Here is a 27,602-nt window from a genome sequence, read left to right as displayed (position 1 = left end):
TTGGTATCTTTACTATTTCAAATAAATGAACCACTGCATCAATTATTAATATATTGATATATACTTTATTATGCACAAGAGACTAAGATGACATGACGCTGTGGGTATCAAAACTGTACAACCAAGCACATTCTACAAGTCTCTGAAATACTGAACATAACATGTAGTATAAATGGGGTGTTAAGACTGGCCACAGGTATTAGCAAGCAAATTTCTCCCGTTCTTCAATTAAAAAAAAATATATCTAGAATTTGGATCTTAGAGAATCTTACTTATTTATTTAAAGGTGAGAATATTTTGTCTGGAACTGGTAGAAACATGGCAGCAAAGAATGTTAACTATATGAACATCCCCATGAATGATGAACACGGCAGAACAGTCACCTCACAGGAAGGGTTGTCAGCACAACCAACAGTACAGTCTTCTTGTGAAGCATGAGGTAGATAAACGTAACAGAAAGAACTGTACATACAAAAGAGAAAGGGTTAGAAAAGGGCAGGGGGAAGTTTACAATCAACAACATCTACAGACATTTTTGCAAACTCCATTTCCATGTGGAAAATGCTACAAAAACAGTCTAACACAGAAAGCTGACTTTTTGTAACATCAATACAGCAATGTCCAACACCAAAGGCTGTAAAAGGTTAGTGATAAGGCAATGCATGACAACAAGCAGTCTGCTTCAAAGTTTAAGTATGTTACTAATAGCTTTTTGGAGACAGAAGATGTCCCTTTTAACCCCAGTCCTCCTGTTCTTACATAAGTTCCTTTGGAGTCAATTAGGTTATGCTGAAATTCTCCACTGTAATGAGAGTGGGCACTTGGCTAGCCCCTCAGAAGCCCTGTTTAAAAGGCCTACACTGGGACACAAGCAGTACTGAAGTGTCCTGCTGGCCTCCACACCAGGCAAACATTGGCCACATGAAATTCAGTGTGGCAAGACCAGGTTTGACAGACTTGGGAACCAGTGGCTTTGTAGTTACACATTCAGATAGCTTTCCACGCTAAATATAGAAACTTGCAGTAGATATGAATGGCTGTTATACATGTGAAAGTAGAGCTTAAAGGTATATCAGTACTCTGAATCACAGCAACTTAACAGCTGCTAGAAAGTACTATGTTTTCGTAATAAAGCTATTAACTGGGAATGCCCTTTTTAGTTCTCTCTCTCACACATCAGAAATACTCTTCCAACTGCTAAATAATCACGTGTATTTTTGGTAACCTCCAAATAATTCAGATTGATTACAATTTCTGAATTAAGTAGCTGAGTACACCAAGTTCAGTTAATTAAACTATTTGAAATAGAAGCCAATAAATTGAATCTTTGATCTTTATATATTTTTGGTTTATCCAACAGTAAATATAAATCTCTAAATTATTTTAAAATTAGAGTTTTTGATAAAACCATTGATAATACAGCTTGTTTTTCTCAAAAATATACAGTTATCTATTTTACATGAAAGTTTTCAACCTGTTCATCCCAACAACCAAATCTAATAACTTCCTATGAGAAACTACTTAATAAAACATCTGAGGAAGGAAAGGGTTAAAACAGGGAAAAGAATTTACAGAGTATGTAAATTTCACAGTAATTGAAATTAAACATTTCATATAGAGTAACTTACATTTATCTAAAACATTTAAATATATCTTTATACACAAATTTAATGTAGTAAAATATAGCTATGATTGAACTTAAAGACTCTAGTCTTCTTTGAAGACATCTTTAAAGACTTTACACATAGAATATGCTTATACAATACATTCTGCTGAAGGTTAGGCAAAGCGCTTTCTGTTCAGCCACACAGGTAGCACATTCATCCTTCTGACGCCTCATAACAGAGCCAATCCTGCATACTCTTATGCATGGGGATAACTACACTTACATGACAATTCCTGTCGATGTTAATCAGGACTACTCATTGGCCTGGTAACATAAAACGCTTTTCACATGTGTACTATGCACACTGTATATCTCCACTTATTCTGAGAATACCTCTAACTGTAGAACTGAGCATGTACTTGTACTAGTAAGATGATGCACGTAGTTACTCATGTGCATAAATGTTTGCAGGATTAGTAACAAATTTGATTCAAACTGAGTAATATTCTTCTACCTGATTCTGGGCACTTACATCTATTGCATATCTTGCACTTTGACCACCCTAGCATCAGCAAGGCACAACTGTAGAAACAGCAAATCTGCACCTCAGACTTCAGAGCAGGCACTCTAGTGTAATGAATTCCCTTCTCTCGCAGAACGCAGGTAACCTCTACTAAAATTAATGAAAGTTACTCTCTTTTTTTTTTTTTCTTTAGAGGAAAACAACGCTAATATTTCCTTAAAGGAAAAGGATCAGTAGGACACATTACAATTACAAAGAGGAAACATAACAGTCAAAGAATCACACATTCAAAATTACACATTTTTTCTTTTCATTTGGCATCTAGTCAGAGGTCAGGATATGGCAATGACACACAAAAAAATACTGTGAAAACTAGTATCTTTTTGCCCTTTCCATATTCCAACACTACTTTGGAACTATCCAATTGCAATGTTCATACAACAGTTTGGCATAAACAACTGCACAGTTATCTCAAGAGAATAGCTTTGTTTTATAGGTGGTATTTTACAAAAATGATAGGCTTTACTGTACATTGTTTGTGCCCTCAAAACCATCTCTTATTTCAAAGGGAGTTTGGGGGAACTAAAAGAGTAGAACCGTGTCACCTTTGTATTCTCTTCTATCTACCAATTACAAAACAAAGAGACAGTTGTTTTATATATCTGCATTATATATTTTATGTATGGAAGGAACACTCAGCTCATTTCCCAGTTGCTGAAGGAAAACGTTTGGCTCCATATACTTAGGTATACAACTATTTGCATAAGAACGTTGCCATTAAATGTACACACACATTTATGCCAGTGCACAAGAACATTATTATTTATCTTTATGTTTGTGTGTGCCTGTATTTGTTATAGTAAATTAAAAAAAAAATCTCTTATGAAAGAGCTTTGGCCTGGAAAACTGGAAAGGGAATGTTAGTGTGCTCTTCTCCACTTACCAACTCAATGTGCATTAAAACAGAAATACCTGGAACAAACCTGAAGCTGCAAACACAACATAAAAGCAAATGAGATAACGTAGCTGTAAGCTTAACAAAAACAAAGGTTACTCAAAAGTGGCTAACATAGCTGAAGTAATAAAATGTTATTAACCACAGAGACCTGACCTTGAGATTTTCTTGCTTAGACAAATAGAAATCCTTTGACCTAATATCATCTTTGTTCTGCTTATCTTGTTAAACTCCCTTAATGAATACCTTGTGTCAATAAGAAGGCTTAGGGAAAGAAAAAGTCGTATAGACAAAGCAGCATTTTTCCAAACTGGCATAGATTTCACATCAAGGGCCCACAGACCCCTAAAACAGGTTGCAGTACTGTAAAATTAGTAGCTTTGTCACATGTAGAGCATAACACGCTATAGAAGATCCAAAAGGCTGTGCTTACCCAAGCACTGTGTGTACATACACACATTCACACACACAGTGGCTTCCCCAGAAAAAGTCTGTCTGTAGAATAATCTCACTTTTTCAAAAGGAACTGGACTAGTTCTTTTAGCTTTAAAAAGCTGATGTCAACACACAATCCTTTGAACCTCTGCCCTCCTATGTTGCTCCTCAACTTTTCTCTCCCTGGAGTTATGTCGCACTGCTGCTGGAACAGGGGGTACTCTGTGTGCTGCCAATGCTGTGTGCTGCACTGCTGTTTTCAGAGGCTGGTAGGGACGTAGGGACCTGCTGTCTTCCAGCTGTTTCACCTGAGGAAAAGGGGAGAGTAAAAAGGGGTTGGGGGAAAAGAGAAGTAGAAAATGTTAGTTGTCATAGAAAATAAACTATTAATTCCCAGTCTTCCTCTTCTGGTGGGTTTTATTTCCATATAGTTAATGTCTTGGGTGATAGACCTCAGAGTACTGTTGAGAATGCTACTATTCTTTGTCACCTTAGCATTGCTGTGCACATTGGAAAAGTAACATTGCTGTTTTCTTAATCACTGTAAAAGCACCAAACAGAAACTGCCAAGATGGATACCATCCATCTTCTGTTGTCAGCTGTCACTCAAGCACGTCTTGCTACATGATTCAGACCACTTCATAGCTTTTACTGTTTTAATGGAAAAAGGCCATAGAAATGCAGACTTTTGTTTCAATGCCAGTTTATCAAGCAACATATTTATCGTAAGTGTGAAGCTGGATCTAAAGACAATGTTCTTCAGTCAACTGGATACCACATATTGTAAGACATGATCAGATTTTTAGTGTAAGAAAGACAACAGGCTACCCTGCAAGCCTGACTTGATGTACTCTGAAGATAACAAGTAGGAAGCTTCCTTACAGCTGCCACAGAATGTGTAACACTTATAACCTGTAATGAGAACAAGTGTCACCTTTTATTGTAAGTTATTTATTGACACTAAATTAAACGCCCTTTGTTGTTTGGATTGTCAAATCAAGCAATTCAGGAGCTAAAGACAGATTTAAGACTCCTGATAAAACGTAGATTTTGTCGTCTTTCTCCACATCCCTTCTGCACACATGGCAGGAATCTTATGGAAAAAATCCAGCTCTTACTAGGATGTAAGTAAAAATAGTGCCACAATGTGAATGTTCAAAAGATCACACTGAGGCCACATAGAAAATCATAACTGGGATTTTTTTTCCATCTAATTAAAGTTTCGGTGCTCAAATCTGCAACCTTGGTATTACTACAAAATAGCCTCTTCAGGACAAATAGAAAAATGAACTTTATATGATGTGCACTGCAGCTGCCCCCTGCCTTGAGATCACCAGGATGTGAACCTGCGATTTCAGCATGGTGACACAGAAACCACTGCTGTTTGAGGCCACAGAACTAACCATGGCAGCCAGCAGCATCACAGCTTCTCTCCCAGCAAAGCTGAAGGAAATCTTTTCCCTGACCACGGGCAAGAATGACAAGGAAGAATCAGAAGCTGGTAGATCTCCTGCTTCATGAGTTTAAGAGGCCATGGATCTCCTGCTTCATGTGTTGCCTGAGTTGGTCTGACCCCAAAGGGCCACATCCACCAGTAGCTCAAGAAAGGTAGAGTCCATTTTTTCTTCCCTGCTCAGAGCGATTGCTGCAGTGACAGACTGATGGCTGGAAGCACAGCCTGCCTCCAGAGAGCTGCTGAGCAGGGACAAGCCTGTTTCCTCCTTCAGCTCTCTGGCACATCCCCATGCACCGGTGCTGCAGCCCAGCTGCCAGCACCCTGTGCTCCTCAGCAACAGACCCACAGAGGAAGTGTGTGTTTAATGGTTTGTATCTCAGGTTAAAGCCAACAGACCCACCAGATGAAGAAAACTTACTTCTGCCAGCTGTGGAGTCTGCAAAGGTCTGCTCTAAACAAGGGAGGATTGAGGGTTTCTCACACAGAGGCTGCAAGTGTTCTTTGTAGTGGGAACTGCCAGGATCACTGTGAGCTTGCACTGTAACCACAGCTGTAAGCAGATGCACAGCCCCACAGCATTCAGCATCTGCCTTGCGCCACAGTGGTCTTGGGATAGGGCGGGAAGAAGGAATGGGAAAAGACAGGGGGAAGAAAAAAAAAAGGCAAGCAAACCAGGAGAAACAAATTGCGCAGGAGGCCAATGAAATGTTGAAAAAGAGGGCCAGAATCTCATTCTTGCAGTCAGCACTAAGTCCAGACTATACGATTGTGCACAGATTTTTCTAAGTCTGTTTTTTACAGTGTAAGAAATAACCACGTAGCCATCAATAAGCTGCAGATTTTTGCTTACAAGAGACAGGTCAGAACCTAACCCCAGTCATACACACATAAACTGTGTCTCAGCTCTAACTTGCATTCAAATCAACACTTTGTGTTACCATAGTGTAAAGGCTTTCATAAACCTTGTTTGGACATTCTCCCCTCCTAACTTGCTCCCTTCTCCGGTTGTTTGTGTACAAACCTTCCTTCCTTAGTACAGAAGGCTTTATATTTACAGAGGCAGCGATAAACAAATTCCTTTCGCTAAAAGGAAACAAGAGAACCAAAACCATCAGAACGGAGCGGAGCGGCCAGCCCCGCCCCGGCACCATGGCAGCGTCGGGAGGCGCTGCTCGGGCCTGAGGCCGGCTCCCCCGGAGGGGCCCCCAGCGGCAGACACGGCAGCACGGCCCTGCAGGCCCCGCCGGCCCGCGCCTCCCTCGGCTCTCCTCCCTGTCATCCATTTTATGAACCGCACGGCTACACACAGCTCTGCGTCAACCACAGCATGTCACAGTGCCATCTGTGTGTATTTAACTAGATTTCATAAGTAAATTAATTTTGTACTTCATAAGCAAATTAAAAGCTACATGTGTGGCGTTTTATTTACAGAAGAGCGACAGGCACAGTCACGGTCTCTCTGTGCAAGCCCAATGCCTGCTTCTCTCAGCTGTCTCTGAAGTGTCCTAGGAGGTATCTCCCCTTCAGTTTGGGATGACAGCCCCTTTCCCTCAGTAGCAACTCCCCCCTGGATTCAATTTCCTCTTCAGTATCTCATTTCCAGAGCACTATCAGCAGCTCTGATATTCCCCAGTCAGCTGTGGAACAAAGACAAAATTTCAAAGTTCTCAATAAAAGAATCCAAATCACTGTGATATTATGAACACAGTCAAGCAATTGTATTTAGACCAGCTAATTTTTTTATACACTTATTTATGCCCAACAAATCTGGAGCACATAATTTTTAAAGAATATTAATGAAAAGAACTTCAAGAAATGTAAATTATTGCTAGAGGCATTCCCCATCTGTCTTCTTCATGTAAACAGTTTCATGTAACCCATGTTATTGAATGAGAACTACTCAAAATGGACATGTCTATTGACAGTAAACAAGCCTTTACCCATCTGAACACAACAACATGCACTTTATTATTCACACTCAGGAAAGCTGCCAGTTGTACTCCCTGTCCCGGAAGTCTGAATGTTTGCTTTTCTATCTCCATTTGCCAAGTATAATTGGTTGCTATGTCAGTTTATTTAAATCAGATCCCATAAAGAAAGGAGAAATGGGGGAGGAGGGATGCTTTTAAATAATCAGATTTTGGAACATTTTATCCTGCTAACTTGCAACACTGTCTGAAGAAGAAAAAAGCACACTTCCTAAGAAAATGAAGCAACTGATATTCTGGATAGCAGCTTTCAGTTTACATGGTCAGAGATAGGTTTAGCAGCCTTAATAACTTATCATACTTGTGCACGTCCTTTCCTAAATATAGTCAATTATTCCTGTTAAGACAGATATGGAAGTGACAGTTAATTTTGAAGGGTTTCTGCGTCCATGTACACTTCAAAATTTTTGCTCCTTCCTAAGACACCCAGGTAAGTTGGGTTAATTTTACTAAATCTCTGCTACTTTCTGTTTGCTCTTGAGTCCCTTCCAGAAATAACACTGCCATGGAAAGCTTTCAGCCACTTTTCAAGTCTTTTAACCAACTGGACAAAGGATCAAAAGTAGGGAGTCCCTGTGCAGAAAGGTCAGCTAAAATTCCTCCTCTAAAGTCATGGTTGTAGCTTCCCTTTTCTCCTCCCCTAATACCTTTGTATCTTAGAATGTCTGTACTCCATGTTGAATTGTTTCATTGAATCTTGAGTACTTTAAACCACAATTTTGTTGCTTTGGCAGAAATCCCTTATTTTTGCATCGCTAAAAACAGCAAAAGCCCTACATGAAACAAAACCAAACAACAACCTCTGCTTAATATTTTAAGATGAAACTCTACTTTTTTTTTTTTTTTTTAAGTTCTTAGTTCTTTAGTTCTTTTTTAGCTCTTCTGTCAATTATTTGAGGTTTTAATGTTAACAGCCTTAACAGCCTGTCAAACTAAACAAAGGAGCTCACTTACGTAAAGCTTTCTCTGTACTAGAATGAGTCTGCCAATAGAGCTATACTGATGAAAATTGTATCAGCAAACATTCTAACTACTGGCAAAAAGGTGTCTTTTTGCCCTGTTGCATATAGCATCACATTAAAAAAACAGCTTACTTCACACACCCCAAGCTGACATTCTCCACCAGCAGTAGCTTTTGTCCATGATCTGAGTATCCCTAAAACACAATTTTAGAGTTAATTTGTATTTTCCAACTTTTGGGCTAAATCATGGGCTATAAACTCAGTGTTACATAAAACAAAATTTGAGATTTCAGAGCACAAGTCAACAATGGATGAATTCTCTAATGGCAAAAGACAGCCACTCTGTAGATGATATTTAGATTACCTTTTTTCCTCCTTACTTTAATGAAGTCTGCAGCTGACTCTAAAATGTTTCCACTTCAGCTGGATTATCTTGTCTGTCACAGCAGTTGTCCTCTAAGAGGCCATCCCTGCCAGAGCCCTCATTGCACTCTGCTGCAAGTTCTGCTTTGTAGATACAAGCTGTTATGCATGGAAAAATTATGGGCGCAGAAACATAGGCCCACTTTCAAAATCTGACCCAGATAACTTCCTAGATATTTCTTATATCTTTTCTGTGATTCTCTGATCTGATGAGTTACAGTGTCCCCTTACTTTCTTTTCTTCCAAGTTCTTTTTGTCTGGCCTTTGTCTTTAAGAGATGAAAATAAATGGAGAAAAAAGTCGGAGCAGCTGTCCTCTTCACTACTCATACATGGTAACTACAACTGATGTACTTTGTTAATGTAATTCTTTTAGTGGGATTGGTCCAAGTCTTGCTGAGGCTGAAGGATTTATCATGTTGGCTTCCAAGTGTTCCTTTATTACTGACACACAACATGTGGCTATAGATGGTTGTGTATATGAACTGAATTTCAACTTTCACAAATGCAGGAACAACAATATTATTTAACAATTGTTTTAATGTTTTTGTTAATAAAAGCTGCTTATTTGAAAATTACCTCCTATTTACCTATTGAAATTACACTTCCATTACTTCCATAATGCTTTATTAGTAATATGAAGCAGAATTATGCTGCTTATGTATAGGACTCCAACATTTAAAGGTTCCATATTTGCTCTGAATTCTACACAAGCTTCATACACAGCCTATGCATTAAGTATTAAAGTGCTTATATGAAGCTGCTGTACCGCCACTTGGAAAAAAAAAACAACATTTTTTGTTCCAAATTAACATAAGCTCCTAGGTTATAATATTTAAAGTAGCTCTGACCTGACAAGCCAGATTCTCTCCCCTACATGGCTTCCATGAGGTTTTAGATGCTATAAAACAAAACCAAAAAACCCACCCTGTAATGCGCTATGGGAAAATTCAAGGGCTCCAGAGCTGCATAGGTTTGGAGTAATTAGCTTCACATTCTCCCCACCTCCCAGAGATCTTGGCAGGGTCTTGCAAGGTCAAAAGTGGAAGCAGCTGGAGTCCAGCATGCTGCAGGGATCCTGAAATACCCAGTAATCCACAAGCAGACAAGGTCACATGCTTCAAATCAAGGCCTTATCAATGTCTACTCTTTGTCCGTTCCAAACTGCAGATTACATGCAGCAGAAAGCTCCCTAAACAAACTCTGCTTCCTACAGTGTTGTATGTCTGCTAACTTATTTTAATATGGAAAAAAGTGTGAGAAGGAGATACTGAAAAACTATCTATGCATAAAGACTGGACCAATTCACACACACTCCTGGTTATTTACATGGACTCATTTAAACGAGATTACAAGAGTTTTACCATCTAGTCCAATAGTTGAAGAATGAAGAGATAAATAGTAGAGGCAACATTTCAATGTAATCAAGAGAAACTTTTTCAAATTTAATTATATTCAGAAAACATCAGTGCAAGTAATGCATTCTCTTAGCCATTTGGTCTGTTTGAACTGATCACATCATATCCTAAGTCACATAAGTCTAATTTAGTAAATTAAAGAAAAAAAGAAAAATTAAAAAAGAGTAGTATGTGAACCAGAATGGATCCATTAACTGACACGTTAACTGAATTTTAAACAGAGATGCTATTAATGATGATGCAACATGACAGGAAAATTCAGTTTTACTCTCAGTTGAGTTTTGAAGAGTTGTGTTTAAACTTATTTTATCAAATTTTAAATCACATAGATAAGGCATAATACCTCCCTTTAGGGAAGGGCAGGTATCAGTCTACTCATGAATACCAACAGGCTCACGTGAGGAATTGCTGGAAAACACTATTAAGAACAGAGAACAAGAAACAAGGGCAGGATGGCTATTGATGGCTCCCCTTCCCTTTCCTCCCTCTTTGCAAGGACTCAGACCACACTGCGTTTCCTGCTGCACAATCTACAGACTGGGGTCTGTAAGAGCCCTTATGCTTACCTGTGTGAGAGTAGATAAACCACAGTGCTCCTGTTAGCAGGGCTCCAATTACAAACGCTGCAAAGGCAATGCCCACAACAGTCAGAGTGTCCAGACCATAGAACACAGCTAAAAGGAAAACATACACAATAAGAGCTTTTAATTGTCAGTGACAAACAGAGTTCTACAACAATTGCACTTTCATGGAAAAGTATTGTTTTGTTTTGTTTTAAGTTAATAGTTAATTAAGCACCATTTTAAGGAAAAGATTAACAGACTTTCATCAAGGAAATAAAAATGCTTTCAGAGACTGGTTTCAACCAACTGTTCCACATCACAAAGCAAAACCCGAACTCTGCACAACCAAATCTGGAAAACATTGCAAAAATTAAGCATTTTCAGTTGTCCCTTAATAACGTGCATTAAATTAAATATCCATTCATCTTAAAGATGTGTTTTTAAAAAGACGGAGATTTTTGTCACAAGATGCTTTTCATTTAAATGCCTTAACATTCAAGCAAACTTTCCTCTACACCTCCTGCATGTTCAGTCTGAAATCTAGGTGGAAAACGGAACTGTTGTTAAGAGAAAAACGATGCCAGCAAACAGTCAGCAAAAACATAAATAGAAACAATTGTTTTTCACATTTGGCAATCTTTTCAATAACTGAAATTAATTCCAGAACACAAAAATAGAACCACACACACAAAATCACTTTCTAGGGGAGAGGCCTTTCTACACTACAATTTCAAGGGTAACAGCATCTGGTTCCTGGATGCATTGCCCCAAAAGTTAACCATCCAAAGAGAGAAACTTCCAGCTTTTCTGTTTTCCTTTTTCTTCATTAGAAGCATTTCAAAAATCACCCTTTCATCAATCATCTGGGGGAAAACTCTTCTAAGAAAACTGAATTCTAGTTTCAGTATTTTTAATATCTCCCAGTACACAAAATGGCCTAGGCCAGCAAATAACATTTTACTGACTAAACTGGCTGGGAAATGCGATGACTGGATCTTCTCAATAGTATCCTTCAGTAGTATTCCAGTTCTCAAAACACAATCAACACTCTCACTTTAGAAATAACTACACATGTTCCTGCATTCAACAGATATTCCTGTAGACATCTCTCAGTCCACCAGCTCCTGAGCTCCTCAGGGCCTTTCCCCTTTAAAAATATCCTCTCCAGCAGTTCCTGTTGGCAAGGGCCTTCAGGACCCAGACTGGGTGCCTGTGACCAAGTCTGCGTGTGCAAAAACAGATGGACTGGGACTTGAGAATTTCTTATGTGGGGACTAATTCTTGTTCCTTTGGCTATGATTGGTCATTCTAAATGCAAAGCAGAAAAGAATCTTCTAAACTCTTTTTTTTTTTTTTTTTTTTTCCCTCACAAGGTACCAGCCTACTATCCTTTCCTCCGAGAAGAAGACTTACTGAAGAGAAGAAAGTCAACTGGAGGCTAAAGCATCAGAAGCATAATTTTTCATTCCTTTTGTTATTTTGAGCAAACTGAATCCCAAAGTCATAAGGTCAGGAACAGAGGGAAAAACCTTCTTTGCACTTCCTCTTCTAATTTTCCTTTTCCTCCATTTATTCTTGGTTTTAGCTACAAATTACCATCACCCTTCTGTTTATTGCCTTCTAGTGCTACTTCTCTTCTTTTCCCCCCTCCAGGGTCAGTTACTGATGACCCCAGTTAAAAATAAAGTTAACTTAGTCAAGACAACAGAAGAAAAAAACCACCACTACCACCAAAAAACAAACCAAAACAATTAATCTACATCAATTCAGTGCTCTCATTTGCAGCATGACCAGCGTGCTGGTGCCAGAGTAATTGAGGATGTGACTAGCTGCAGTGCAGGATATGTGTAAGGCTTAGAATAGGATACAGGAGCTCCTTAGGATGGTATTGCTGCTGAAAACCTTATACTGGAAAGTGGTGGCCTTGGCAGAGGAAGGGGAAATGACTTACATTCATCAGTACTCACACTGAGATTATCAGCGGTATTTTCCCAAATTCAGTTTTCACATACACATATGATCACAGCCCTTCTCTTTCAAGGTCAATGGGAACATCTCTAGCAGCGCTAATCAGAACTTTCTTCTGTTTCAGAATTTAACACACACACTCACTATAATTCAGAAGGCTTGAAGATAATTTTCTTCACTTATTTAATACTAAAGTTAAGGTTTAAAAGTTACTTACGTGACTGTCTCACGTTTGATTTTGGAAGGGAGGGATCTGTTTAAAAAAAATAAATAAATAATCAGACAGAATTCCACAAAGAACCTACAAACTATGCAAGAAACCTTCAGGATCTGATCTGGCAGAAAGACATGAATTGTAGTCTTTAACAACCAGGAACTTCAGGAAAAACAGTTCAAATTCAGTAATCTTGCTCAGCTTAGAAAAATTCCATTCATATATTGGTAATTCCTTAGAGGAACATATCTACAGTATAAGTTCACGCAGCATGCATTTTGCTGTCAAGTGCATTGCAACCTTCCACACCCAGATATCACCAGTTCTGACCTGCAACTGTTCTTGTAATCCATATGAGGAGCTCTTTAAGAGCACAGATAACAAGGGTTATTTTAAGGTGATTCATATGATTTATATTTATCACATTCATATGATTTCTCACCAATCACAACCATGATACCAGAATGCTAAAACACAAACAAAAACACAAAGCAAAACAAAAACTCAAAAATATGGCTATCAACTCTAAAGAAAGATCAGAATTATGGCACAATACATGCTGCTTTGTCCAAATTACACGAGTATATATTGATTCATGCATTTTCCTACATCCTAATGGGTATTCTGCTTTGGATGTTGGGTTTTTATTTTGTTCTGTTTTTTAATAATATATATAAAGGAAATCAAAGATCATCTATTAGACCAAACCTATTTTTCTTGGCATTATCATCATCACTATCAGCATGTAGCAGAAAGTAAATACGTGTCAAGAATTGAAGAATTTTCCCTTCTTTTGCTTAACTTTTCCTCTTATCTTTCTCCAAAAATGCCACCTCCAGCAGAAAAGCTAGAGATTCTGGCTTCAGACCCAAGGCACTGTTTGGTTAGCTGGAGTTTGCTTCTCTGCTGCCCAGTAACCTAGGGATCTTGTTTAAATTCTGGCGTATTTGAGTATGTTCACTACAATAGCTGGCTGTAAAAGGACTTGATAAGACGGTATCCCAATACTTGTTTTTGTATCTTTAGGGACTGGAAAAAACAAGTTTGTCTGCAGTGCAAACACAATGGTGCAAAAGTACTGAAAACAAGTATGTTATTTAGAGTATTCTTAAACCAAGACTGTGCTTCTCACTTCTAAACTCTTGTGGGAGCACTAAACTGCCATCAGTATCCTGTATGATCATTATTCTCTCAGACGTGCCTACAATACACAAAAAAGCGCTTTATTCTTAAACTGCATTACTGTCAGTTACTCTAACACCTAATTATCACCTCCAGATCACTCTTGGCAGGATAGTAGGAAACAGGTGGAACAGCAGCAGGAAACAGGTGAGAACAGAGTGTTAGCGTGTACTTGTGCGCATGTGCACACAATACACTGGAAAGGCATCAAGCACACGTAACAGCAAGAGTATAACTGAAGGTAAGAGTCGTTAGGAAGGCTGGACTGAAACTAGGAAGCATTAAACAGTACAAACATGAGTAAAGGCACCAACAGATTGTCCAAATGCTCTACTAGCATATCCCAAGTGTCAGCAACATCCCTTCTGAGATGAGGGGAAAATTAATTTTCTGTGCTCATTCTGTCACTGGCCTCCGTACAGAAAATATAAGCCTGCTAATTAATGATAGGCTCTGTAGCCCGTTATAAATTCTCCCCACTGATTCAGTTCTTTTAACATGGGTAACAACACAGGAACAGTAAGAATCCTTGAAGTCCAGGGAAAGCATCTAACTTAAAAACAGCAGCAGCTGGCCTTTAAAAATTATAATGATGCTTTAAGCTTTTTCAGGATAGAGGAACCCATTAGCTGTTCAACTTGACCTCCTTTCTATGGCTTGTCTCCCTTTGCTGAAATAACAATGCTTGCCAAAAATTCAAAAAATGAAATTAGTAGACTATTTCAACAGAAGAGCAAATATTTCCTAGTATTTAAAAAGCTAGCTATATGCCTTTCACTGACTTGGGGCTGGAGTGTTAAAATGCCACAATGCATAGGAGAAGTGCATGACATGAAGCTTTTATACACTTTCATTGGGATCTATTGCAATAATGTTAGTAACTGAACTCATATAAAACTAAAAAAATTATTAGGGGAGGAAGAATTAGTCTCATAGATTCATATAATCACATGCAATTACATTATAATTCATTTAATACTTCATATAATCTCATATAATCACAGTTGGGATTTCTTCTAGAGTTGATGACGAGTCATAAGCTTATGTCAGAAGAAAAGATGACACCTTTGCAATGATCATATTAAGACTTTTTAAATTTCAAGCACATGACTTCTTCATTTGGCTTACAGAGCAGCTCCAATAGCAGTAACTCAAATAATATGACTTACAACAATGAAAGAAAATGATAAACACCACCTCTAAAATATAAATTCTCCTCTTCAGTAATGCAATATGATTTCTTCTTCAAATCTTAGGTTCATGGACAACAATGGCATTTGGCTTTTAGAAAGGGGTCATTTGATTCACTGCTGAATAACTGCATACCAACAAAGCTACGTTGTTAATGTGCTGCCTTATATTGTTTCTGAAAGCTGTGATATGCTGGGGGAGATTTCCATCAAACATCCCATAATTAGACCAAATCACCCACAATGCAACAAAATACTCTATCACTCTGTTGTCTTTTAACTGATCTTTATAAATTTAGCTTGTCTTTGCACACTAAGACCTTGTGCCTCTCACAAAGACAACATTCTGAGTGCAGTCCTAGATGGGAGCTGCACACAATGCTCTACACATCAGAAGAGCAAGAGAGCTCAGAGTATAAGTCTGTTTATTGAAAGATGAACTTCAGTTGTAGGATTTACTCATTCCCAATAGAATAGCAAATGAGAAAGTGGGAGTTCTGTTAAAAAGAAAGCACAGAATCAAGCCCCAAATACAGTTTTAGTTGTATCAGACAGATCAAATACTTACTTTAATTCATATTGGATTTGATCTGTACTAACAAGAAGTTTGTAAAGCAAATAATACACTCTTTTGCAGAGTTAAAACAGAAACAGTTGTTGCTTATGTCCCCTAGCAATGCTGTATGGTACTATAAATTGCTTGAAGACTAAAAAGCATGCACTGTACAACTGAGTTTAAAGGATTTCTCATGCCCATCCTTTGATGTTCCCTGAAAAGCATTCCAAAATTTCAAGCAGCCTTTGTATACAAATTTAAGATTATGACGTGCACGTGAAACCACTGAAGCTTTTAATTAAACTGCCATGCTAATACAAAAGGAAAAGATAATGCACATGCACTTTCTCCTTTAATGGATGCAACAAAACATGACTGATGCTGTTATCAGAGGCATTCACCAAGAAGAACTTTCAAACTACATGAAACTGTGGAAATAGTTCTTAGTTCCCATCACTCAGTAAACACACATGGCATATCTTAAATTGGAGCATATTCTCATCATGCCATTTTCTTCAATGGAGCACAACTAGCAGGTCTACCCCAGAGGTCCAAAATTGCCTTTAAACAGATTTAGCTACTACTAATGTGAATTAGAGAACTACTTTATTGGACATGGGTGCAGAACTGAGCATATTTCACTTACATTTGCTATCCTTCAAATGAAAGCAGATCTTACTATTAAGGTACTAAAAACATGCTCTTTGTTTTTAATGACAAAAATATCTATCATACTAGAGACCCATGCTGCTTGGGGCTATGTAGGTTTAAGATGGGAAAATTATCTTTCACCATCTCCTTATACATGTATGAGGCATTAAAGATAAGCAATAGCACATTGTTACATTGACTGAACTAAAAACAGTAATAAAATTACTCTGCAAAAGATGTGAATAAGGTGTTTATTAAAAACTTCCCCAGAAATAAATGTCCTACACTGTAGCAAACAGGAGTTGCATAAAAGCTCATCTTTTTCTCTTAGTAGCCTAATAACCTAATGAGTTTCTTTCTGGTGGCCATTGCTTTGCTTTACAAACTTACTGGGCTTTAGCATTCCCAATATTTTGTAATTCTATTGCTGTCATTCCTAAATTTACAACCACAACATAGAAGTGATATAGCTGGGAACAGAGCACTGCCTTTGATCTCTGGGCAACAAGAAGCTGCTGGAAGTAGCAGTGCTAGAATTTTGCTTATGAAACCCATATTTGTTGCACAGTACGGTATTCCTTTTTTAATGCCTTGCAAAACCACATTTCCAGGGATCAATAAAGCCCATTAAAAGATGGCAACAAACTACCACAATGACTACTGCCAGGGACAAATCTAAACAAATAACATCTTACAAACACAGTATTACCATGATTTTACACAATGACACATACTTGGAATACTCTTGTTTTACTCCATGTTAAGTCGCTATATGTACACAGTATAATATACATGTATATAGCTTTATTAAACAAGTCAAGCCCATTTTCATACCTTCTGGTTTTCCTTCATGAGTTACTACAACAAGGGGCTTGGTGAAGGTTTTTTTGTTGTGCATCATGGCCAAGATCATATCCACATTAAGAGAGGTGCAAGCTTCATCAGGAGGAATACACTGCAGGTGGAAAGAACAGCAAGTGAGGCTGGAGTTACTCAAAATCAAACATCTGCAGTGTCTGCCAGCATAGCTCTGCCAGCTGCACAGTTGTCCCATTATCAGTTTTATCAAAATTGCTTACCACAAAAAACAAAACAAAACAAAACAGGAGTACCTCCAAACAACACATGTAATGTAGTGGCAAAGGTAACTCTTAGCTGTGCTTCAGGATGCAACCTTTGCCTTCATTAAGGATCCTCTAACCTTTATGAGAGTGTTAGTATAGAACTTAAATTGTACTAATTACTTTACTGCAGAATAAAAAACAGACACTAGTTTTTAAAAACCCAGCGGCCAGTATTGTAGTCACAAGTACATGCTGATCAGTATGACAAGACATCTTCAAAAAAAAAAAAAAAAAAAAACAAAAAAAAACTTTGAGGGCCACTTACAGAAGTTGCCAAAAGTAAAAATAAATTCAAAATTCTTAAATTCTTACAATATATTCTCTAGAAATGGATTTAAGCCATTTTCATTAGTCATAGAGGAAAATTTGGTGATTGTCTTTTGTAACAATCAGATAGAAATTATGAATTTTATTTAGAAACATTAGAGCAGTTCAGGACTATTTGCTGTAAAAACACGTAAGATGATATGGTACCAAACTGTAGCAAACATGCCAGCATTTACTTATTTTCTAACCAAGTTCTAGTGAGACATGCTAATCTCAATTCCTAAAAGAAGGGTCAAACACACTTGCAATATTATCCAGTATTATGTATGTCTTTGGAAGTTAAAACTAACATTGTTTGTAATACTGTTATGTGATATTGAGAGCAAAGATAAATCTGAACTATGTGCATAATGAAAAGCAACTTCTATTTATCCCATACAATGAGATTTAAATAGAAACAGTAAATGTTGCAGTCAAAATGCGTAGCATCATGACTCTTATCCATTAAAATCTTGAGTCTAGATCTATCATATTCATTACATCAATCCAACAGCAAAACATTTAGTCATTTCAGATTTAAAAAATAAATCTTATTTTCTCTTAAATCAGAAGTTTAGACTTTAAAAAATTACTGACCTTAGGCAGTCCTTCAGTATCTTTGTCTTTATTTGTACACAAAGTCAACTCACAATGAAGAAAGAGCAGTGAGATGTTGAATATTGGTTTAAACACAAAGCTAAATCTTTTTTTGTTCTTCTGTGCATGTGCTATTGGGAACTTCACCTTCTCAGTACTGTAGAATTTAACAGATTCATCCTTAGGACAAATATTTTCTATAATGGTGTAATCAGACATTCTATCTGGATTTGAAAATGGGGAAACAAAGCATGTTTGAATGGCAAAACCCAAGGATCTGTCAGCTTTGGTCACAGAAACCTGCATTAAAAAGAAAAAAACATAGTAAGATCTCAAAAATTACATTTTTAGTTCAAGTTTCATTCACATTTTCAACATTTATTTAAAGCGGTGATCCAGTGACGCTTCATGTTGAACTGTTTTGAAGGCTACATGTTAAGGGTAGGCTGTCAGACAGAGAGAAAATCTATGGTTTCAAAAGCAGCAGCTGCTTAATAGCATAAACATGCAAAATACAGCAATCCCTTATATTTTCAAAATCATATGAAAAATCCAGACCAGATATGTACATTAATGAAAGCAACTACTGAGATGGAGCTGCTTCCCTTACAGCCAAACAGCTCATGAGAGTTCTATGAAAGGTGATTTCTAAATCCATGTCCATTTGAAACTTTAACAAAAAAAATAAATAAAAAAAAAATAAAAAGGAAATGGAAAAAAGCAATACACAACAGAGAAACCACCCCCCGCCAAGAGTGGAATGCAGAAGCAGAGTGGAGGTCATGGTCTGATGTGTGGGTGGCATTTCTGGACTGGGGGTGGGGGAGAAGTCTACTAAAAAGCTGTAATTTTTTAAGAAATGTGAGTCTGAAATTCATATTCAAAAAATGAAAAATAACTAAGACTGCAAACTTGCAGGGCACTAATGTTGTTCATTTGAATTTGAAGACAGACAATAAATGCTACAGAATAATTATGAAAAAAAAAAATTATAACAAATGAAGCATGCTACTTCTAATAAATAACAGGAATGCTATGCCTGACTATTAACACTACATGATGAAAACAATTCCACAAGAAATAATTTTCTGCTTAGAAAGAAGAAACATACCTTAACTGTGTACCTAATCTTTATGTGCTGCATGTATATTTAAGTGAAACCCTGCCTAATTTTCCTGTGGTCTATACAGAAAAATGTTTGGATGCTCTGAGTTCTGCAGTGAATAATGGCATTTCTCATTTTTCTCTATGTGAGCAGTAATCAAACTAAAGATGAAAGGATGGGCTGAAATATCTAAGCAAGAGATACCATCTTATAAAAAAACAAATGGGCAAATAAAAATGAAGCCACTGATATTGAAAGGTAAACCGACTGTGTAAACAGAGATTATGACAAGGAGGACAAGTATACTACATCATGAAACACTATCATGTAAACAAAAGGATGAATGGTATCTCAAGGAAACAAAAAGAACTATAGGGAAGGTGAGACCAGAATTATGGTAAGAATATGAAAGCCAAGAATGAGAAAAAAAAGAGCCAAAATATAAAATACTGAAGAATTTTTTTTTAGCAGAGAAGGAAAAGGCAGATAGAGTTCTTACAGATTATGACCTAAGTAATTTACTGAGCAAAATTTTTATTTATATATATATACACATATATATAAAATATAGGTATTAGCCACAAAAGGAAAACAAACAAATGCCAAAAAAATCTGTCAGATAAAAATGAAAACACAGAAGTCCAAAACTGATATAGATTTTCCACCGTGTAAGAAAAAGAAACAGAAAAAAAAAAAAAAAAAAAAAAAAGAATAAAGGCCTGTGCTAGGACAGGTGATGAAGAAATCAGAACACTTGTCTGAATTAGCAGCTCCAGAATCAGACCAATCCAGAGAGCTAGGAGCCAAGGGAATTAATCCTAGATTGCTGAAGGAAGCAGCAGGTTTTATGTGAATGAAAAAAAAAAAATAATGTGTCTTTTATAAACATTCTTGAATGACGGTGACATACTTTCTTTTTGCTTCAACTGTCTTAAGTACTTTTCACTATAGCATTGTTTAAAGTTGTTTTGGCAGAAAACAAACAAAAGTGTTAGAGATAACTACATCTGTTTAGATCTGCTTACTGATGTAATGGGTTTAATTTTAGCTCTGAGGATATGGCAAAGCTCCTGTGGTACTCTTATCATTGTTTAGTTGGTATTTTAGTCTCAAAAAACCAAGAGAAAATGAACAAAAAACAAAACCAAAGACCTTCACAGATTATCTGCTATCTAACAGCCCTGAAATGAATGCAGTATTTTTTAAAGAAAGGAAGTAGAAAAGGCTATAGTAGCAGATCCTATAGTGCAGCAGGAGCACGGGAAAAAGAAAAACCTGGAGCTCTGGCACCACTTTCATGCTTCTGTTTCCATCATAAAGTGTCTTTGTACTGTATAATAGGACAAAGACCAAGAGAAACTCCTTTAAAATTACTATACACAATACATTTTCAAGATGAATTTTCTTTACGGTCTTTTATTCTCCAAAGAAGTGGAAACCTCTTCACTAGAGAGAGAATGAAAAAGAGTCACAAGACACTGAAACAGCAATGAAAACTGTTCTAATGTCAAACAAGCCACTATGCTCATGGCTGCTGACTTTGCTGGGCTTATTTACCTTCTACCATAGATCTCGTGTGATGAGCACAAGACCTGTAACTGGAGTTTTTAAGTGGATCAGGGAGAGAACAGGATCTGTATTAACTTTACAACCTAACACTACCATGTGAAAGACAGACACTTGTAACCATTTTTTCATGCCTACATTGTTCAGATGAGGTTCAGCTGTATTACCCAATAAAATGAACCCTGAAGTCTTCACCAGAAAATGACAGTTCAGAGCAAGATCTCAGAGACCATCTTAAATTCTGCACAGTAAAGCAGATATAATAAGAATGACTAATCTACCTTGTACTGAAGTTCATCCATTCTGCAGGAATCCTGTGATTTTGACCAAAAGCATTGTCCTGCTTCTTAACCCACATTTTGTATTCTCCATAGCCCCAAAACCTCATACTTGTCAGTTTAAAGCAACTGCATAAGGAGGTCTTTCTACCAACAAGCATAAATTTGGCTCAGTTGCATGACCTTGTGTTTGGCTAGATTGACAGCTTTTATCGTTTGTTACCTCTACGTATATTGGCCCGTTCTCAGCAACAGAGAAGAGTCCTTGGGAGGGAGCAAGGAACAGATCTGTTTTGTATAGCTCCATGTTGAAGGTCACATTCGTGACGTGTGGTTCAGGAGGCCAGAACATGGCAGGATTAAAAAAATCCTTCTCTGGCTGGTGCAGTGTGCAATTAAACTGAAAAATAAATAAATAAAGAAAGAAAGAAAGAAATGCACTGGTACAAATACATCCTGAGTCAGGAATGGTAGCTGGATAAGGACAAGTTTGGAGTGTACAATATTGGCCCACCCACATTCCCTCTATTTAGTGCCACTCTTCAGCAGGGTTACAAGAAACAGAAGTGTGAGGAAAAGTGGTAAAAGACAAATTAATTGCTATTATTATGAATGCAATTTTTATGAGCTGCCTCTTACAACAGGTTTCTCCTCTATTGTCAGGTACAAAACCAGGAGTAACATACCGCTATTTCAGGCCAGCTTGAGAAAGTAATGTCTCCCTCATCACCATCCCCTGGAAATCCATTATCACCTGATTCCATGTCATCATCATCAAAGCCACTGCTTTCAGCTGGTGATGACAGCTGAATGACAATCTGCACAAAAGGTATTACAAATGCATAAAATTAGATGATAACTGAGCACTCTGTGGTTATTATTTTCTTCTCTCTTCAGAACAATGTGAAGGCCTAAAGAAGTGCACCAGCTAATCAGATGGTGAAAGAACATCTTAAATGCTTGGCACAAAAGCTGTTTAAGATATGTAGGTTACATTTTGTGAACACCCTTTAGTTTGTTTCCAGAATTCAGAAACATAAAAAACAATAAAAATGCTGGTCTGGGTGTTGATATCCAAATGAGCATTCCAGCATTTCCATTCTGTTTCTGGTACTTGTATAACCAACACTGATTTTAAAAATGGCTTTCTAAAGTGATTTTTCACAATTTACAGTTTTCCTTAATGCACTCACTGAATATCATTGAAAGTATTAGGCTCATTAAGGATTTTTTCTTCTGTCATTTCCATTTATACTTTTAGAGATGTAGACCCCAAAACATGTCTCTTTCTTCATTTTTTCCTTTTTTCCTCTGAATTTCTACTTAACATCCCCGTTTTTCTTCCTCCTATCCACACTTCTCCATTTCTTCACTTGACAGTTCCTTTTTTCTGTTAGCTATCTATGTCCTGCAGTTCCTCAGCTAGACCCCTCCCTTGTAAGACTTTCATATTTGTTTTCTTGAACATAAAGCAAACAGTAAGAAGTGATATATACTCTCTTTGAGACTCCATTCATACTATCCATACATGATTTTCAGTTTAAGTGAGTAACCAAGACTCGTAAAGACATGGTGGAGAAAGGAGAGAAGCAACAGCAAATACCGTTTTGGTTTGGACCATAATAGAACATAATACAGGGACAATGACAGTATTTAGCTCCAGACACATGCTATTCTGTAGTTAGAAGATGTTTCTATCCACAGTCTCGGTTTGAGATTGTTTCTAAAGTTAGGTGCTACAGACTTGCCAATATAGAACAGTTTTAGCCAGGCAAGGTCAGATGAAATTGCCTTAGCTGTGTTTGGGTTGGACCACAGGCCTTCCATCATTTGCCAAGGTTATGTACTGGAAAGCTCAGCAAGAGAAACCTGTCATTACTTTCCAACCCAGATTAGTCACAATGTATTTAAGGTCATAAACTGAGCCAGCGTCGAAGCAGTCTCTGGAACCTATGCAGGCTTCTTAACATCATCACTCACACAAAAGTACTCAGATACCCTTCATCACATACATCCACTGATAGCAAGTATGAATCCAAAATACAAGCATGCACAGATAATCTCTCTTCCTCACTTTTTGAAAGGCTTTCTCCCACTAATTGGAAAGAAAAAAAATCACCTTAAATAATCCAGCATGTGAATTAAATGGTATTGCTCTCTGCAATCACAGAACTTCATTCCTGTCCCTTCCTATAGCTATGTAGTATTGCTTACATGTGGGCACATTCAAGCTGCATAGGGAAAGCACATGCAAACTCTCTGAGACTGGTACAGATGGTCCCCAAACTTCAGCCCTGTAGTTTTGTAAAAGCACATAATTTCAACTCCTTGTTTTCCCTTTGGGATACTATCCACAGTGGTACACTGAATGCATGGCCTTCATACATCCTTGAATACAGGGACTGTAGCTGCAACTAGGTTTGTGCTCTACAGAAAAAATATCAGGATTCCTCCTTTCTGCTAAGTCTAAAGCTAACTACAATGGCTTCCCTGTACCACTATGACGTGCAGCAGAGGAGAAGGCTCCTCTTTCTAAAATACTCACAGAGTTAAAATAAACAATCTTGTCCAAGATATATGCTGTCCGTGTCCCGCATTTATTCGGTAAAGACTCCAAAATGAAATGGGTACCATTCATCCTGGCCTTGCAAGAATGATCCAGCAGTGAGAGCTCTGTCCTTGTGTAGCCGCTAGCCTAAAACAAAGATGCTTTGTAAATGGCTGAAACCTCTGCTGAAATACTATTGTGTTAGACTCTCGCTTAAAGTGCAGCTCAGAATACTGTTCATGACCACTGATAAGAGGAAGTGAGGTTCATTGTACTGACATCCAGGGAAGGTCAATCTCAAAATGCTGTTATACATGACAGACAGGGAATAAAAGTAACATGGAACAAAGGAAACAACAGGTTCATTATTAATCTGCTGACACAAACTCTATTTGGTCTAAAATGAGCTAAAAATGCTTTAGTCTGTATCAGGCTCTTTTCCACAATGCAAATGGGCACAAGCAACCTATCAGCTGCTAAATGGTCAAGACAGAATAAAATACCACATAATGGGAAACAGTGGACTATACAGTTTCACCCTCTAACTTTCCATCCCCTTAGCTGCTGCTTCACAGACCTATTCAGGTCTTACACAGCTATCAAAAGCAGCTTCTTTGTATTTTGGAGATTAAAAATTCTGACTGATGGTTGAATACAGTAGTTTTTGACAGAATCAACATGGCAAATCCTTAACCAGAAATCCCTCTACGAACTACTGTATTGCTGGGAAGAGGAAACAAGACCCAGCATTATGGCAAAGGATATCCACAGTATAGTTTCCTCAAACTTTTTTTTCAGGGGGTGAGGGTGGTAATATTCTTAGAATATTTATTTTTAAAATCAAAATACAAACAAAATGGCCTGCCCAAAATAGTTTGCCCAAATTTGACAATACGAGATCACACATACCTGTAGAGAGTTTTTTTCTACAGCCACTGTCATGACTTTGTCATCACACTTTATTGACAGGGCTACATCAGCACTGCCCTGAACCTCTTCAGGTTCTTTGTGCTTTGGGAGGGAACGCTCAAAGTCATGATTTATTAATGTGTCCACTGAATCCCTGGATGGGAAAATTCCTTCTCCCACTGTGTCGTGCCTTCCTCTGTTAATGTGAAAAGGAAAAGTCAGGCCATCATTTAATGCAGGATTCTTTGAGGCAGGCAGCAGTTCTGTCAGCTCTGGAGGAAGAGAATGGTCTTCTTCATCATTCATCTCTTCTAAAAGAAAAAAAAAAAAAAAGTAAATTAGGTTAGTAAATATTTTTTTCACAGAAGAATTCATAACTGAGTAATTTTCATGCCAAAAAAAATATCATCCAGAAAGGAAGCCCCTGAAAGACATCCAAAGAAACATCTTTCTACTTTACAGGTAACCAGCCATAATTCCTCCGCTAAGGGTTTAGAATTTAATCTTGGTATATTTAATCCCTTCTAGAAATATGCCTCACTAACAGTTAACAACGGACTTTGAGGAGTGGGCTTCACTTTATGCAAGGGCAACCACAAACATAAAGGAAACACCATAGCCCAGAAATACACTATTTTAGTGCTGCTGAAATATCTGTTCAAATCACTGACTGAAATTCTTCTGTTACCTGATGGCACAATTTCCACTGTTGTGGAAGTACTTATATAGCCAAAGTGAAGTTAAATGAGCGTTAACTTTATGATGAGTAATGAGAACACTATATATCTCCTGGCTTATAGGCAGTACTGCTCAGGACCGAAATCTCGACATCTGGCCCAAGCAGATAATTATCTGGAAACCATGAGAGTGCAGCTGATAAAATCTGTGTAAATATAAGCGTTTATCAAAACAACTAAACAAAATTTATAGGGACTTAAATTCAGAACGAGTGCAAAAGCAGAAGCAAATCTACTAGCTTCAATGGACCAGGATATATTTACATCAGCAATGACTTTGGCCAAGTAAATTTTTTTAATGGTTGTATTTATTCCATTTGCTCATACTTTTCTGATAAGCCACTTTTGTCTGTAAACAATTTAAAAGTTCATTTAACTGTCTTAAGAAAATGTGTTCATATTTTTGATAAAAATCAAAACTGAATTTATTAACTAACAAAATATCCAGTCACTGAAGTCCTCTCTTTCCAGCAAGCACTGAGCACGGTCAAGCTTCTGAACTGAACAAACTATAAGCATTTAATTCCACCAACACTTCAGAAAATTCCAGGGAAATTGTATTATGTCCCGATCAAGAAGCCACAGATTTTTTGCTGTTGTTTTTAAACCAGCAGTTAGATGTATTCCCAACACAAATGACAACGAGCAGTGAAAGTACTACAACACCCAACAACAAATCTTTAAAACTGAGAAAGGAGATTTCAAAGCATCATACACCTGGCAACACAGCAAATGTTTTTTTTCTATATAATGAAACTCCATCTTTAAGCTTACCTGTATCTTCAAGTTGCAGGTGAAATCTGTTAGCAACAGGGGCTTTTGTGTAGGAAGTAACCGGGCTATATTTATGCTCGTAAGCCCACTTGATCAAACTCTCATGAGAAGAAGGAATATCAGGTATTACTGATTTACTCATAATCATGGATCGCTCTGTTTCCTTTCCAAAACCAATACTGTTTGATGTCTGCAAACAAAGAAAAACATGGCTCATGATCTACCATTTAAGAATACTTGACATGAAATATCAACACCGATTTCACATTTTGGTGAGAAATGTTACTTTATCAATTAACAGAGCAGTTTGCAAATGGAGATCACCTGGGAAATAAAATAAATTGCCGTCTTAAACACAGAACTGCTGTACACCTGGAGAAAAGCTCTGCCTTCCTCCCAGTCTCTGACTGGTTCAGGCTGTTCCAGGGTAAAGTCAATCAAGTTGGTCAGACGTAGTTAATTCCTAAACAAGAGGGGTGTATTTATAGCCATTTGTTTAATACTGAATTTTCTTCAAAACTGAGAAATGCTGAACAGTGAGGTGAGAATATGCACTTTTATGACAGATCAAACTAATTAAAAGACAACATATACTTTCTGTACCCCCAAAAAAACTTAAAGTTTTTTTAAACTGTGACAAACTGTGTAAAGTTTTTTTTAAAGTGTGACAAAATTTCAAATTTTCTTGTCCAAATAGGCAAGTCAAGAGGATACAACAAGCATCTCTAGCTGTCAGAGGGGCAGACAGAAAATATTCACTGATATTATGTTTTAACTTGTTTTAAATGCTTAAATGTAAATATGTATTCCCACAACGCTAAGCCCTTATATATTTATTGTTATGGTATTACTGTTATCACTATAACAATCACATTAAGAACTACAGAGCAAGCTAAACACTCATAGCAGTAAAGGGCATAATGACCCACTTATCAATGATTCCTGCAATGTGACTGAACTGAACTTTCTATATGCAGATTACATCATTTAATGCTGTACAGCACACACTTTTGTTTCCATTCCTGATTACATTCTCCATCATACAGGCTGCATTTTATTTATTTTAAATCCCCATTAGTTTCCTTCAACAAAACAGTGTTATTTTTCTCTTGCTCAAGAACGTAAAAAAAAATTAAAAAATTATTGCACTGATTTCTTGCTTCTGCCCAGCCTATTTTTAGATCATATGGCTGTACTGCACAGGGTCACGGAGGTGTTATATTCCTCTACTTGACTTTAGAAACAGAGCCTTTGAACAAAGCAGTGATTAAAGCTCATGAGTTCTGATAGAATAATATAATTTACCTTGATCTCTCTCCCTCATTTCTTTGTAATGCAATTTTGCATTCTTTAAGCACTCAAATCTTCACAACTGAAGTTAAAGGGAGTTTTAGGTGCCAAGTATCTGGTTTAATGATACTGTTAGCAGTACAGTTATCAATGACCAGCAAAGGTCACTGAAGAACAGAAATATAAAGGAAGCAATGGGTATCCTAATTTTAGTGCTTTATTACTGTTTTGGATCCAATAGTATTTTATTCTTCAACAGATACAAATCTGGATACAATT

At 37.3% G+C, this 27,602-nt stretch overlaps 1 protein-coding gene across 2 annotated transcripts in view; it reads right to left on the bottom strand.

The window, feature by feature from the left end:
- Positions 1-45: 45 nt before the first annotated feature.
- TGFBR3 (transforming growth factor beta receptor 3) overlaps positions 46-27,602 on the bottom strand; it is a 127,873-nt gene continuing 100,316 nt past the window's right edge. For both annotated transcript variants that reach the window (XM_032192806.1, XM_032192807.1), the window contains 10 exons: positions 26,034-26,223; positions 24,523-24,833; positions 23,611-23,760; positions 21,752-21,883; positions 21,289-21,465; positions 18,117-18,416; positions 16,924-17,044; positions 12,514-12,549; positions 10,332-10,439; positions 46-3,827 (listed from right to left, as the gene is read on the bottom strand). In XM_032192806.1, coding sequence (XP_032048697.1) covers positions 3,709-3,827; positions 10,332-10,439; positions 12,514-12,549; positions 16,924-17,044; positions 18,117-18,416; positions 21,289-21,465; positions 21,752-21,883; positions 23,611-23,760; positions 24,523-24,833; positions 26,034-26,223 — 1,644 coding nt within the window. In that variant the 3' untranslated portion in view covers positions 46-3,708. The remainder of the gene's footprint in view (positions 3,828-10,331; positions 10,440-12,513; positions 12,550-16,923; positions 17,045-18,116; positions 18,417-21,288; positions 21,466-21,751; positions 21,884-23,610; positions 23,761-24,522; positions 24,834-26,033; positions 26,224-27,602) is intronic.

Source organism: Aythya fuligula, chromosome 8, assembly GCF_009819795.1.
Source record: "Aythya fuligula isolate bAytFul2 chromosome 8, bAytFul2.pri, whole genome shotgun sequence".
Taxonomy (NCBI): Eukaryota; Metazoa; Chordata; class Aves; order Anseriformes; family Anatidae; genus Aythya; species Aythya fuligula.
This window is presented reverse-complemented; position numbering and strand designations above follow the sequence as displayed.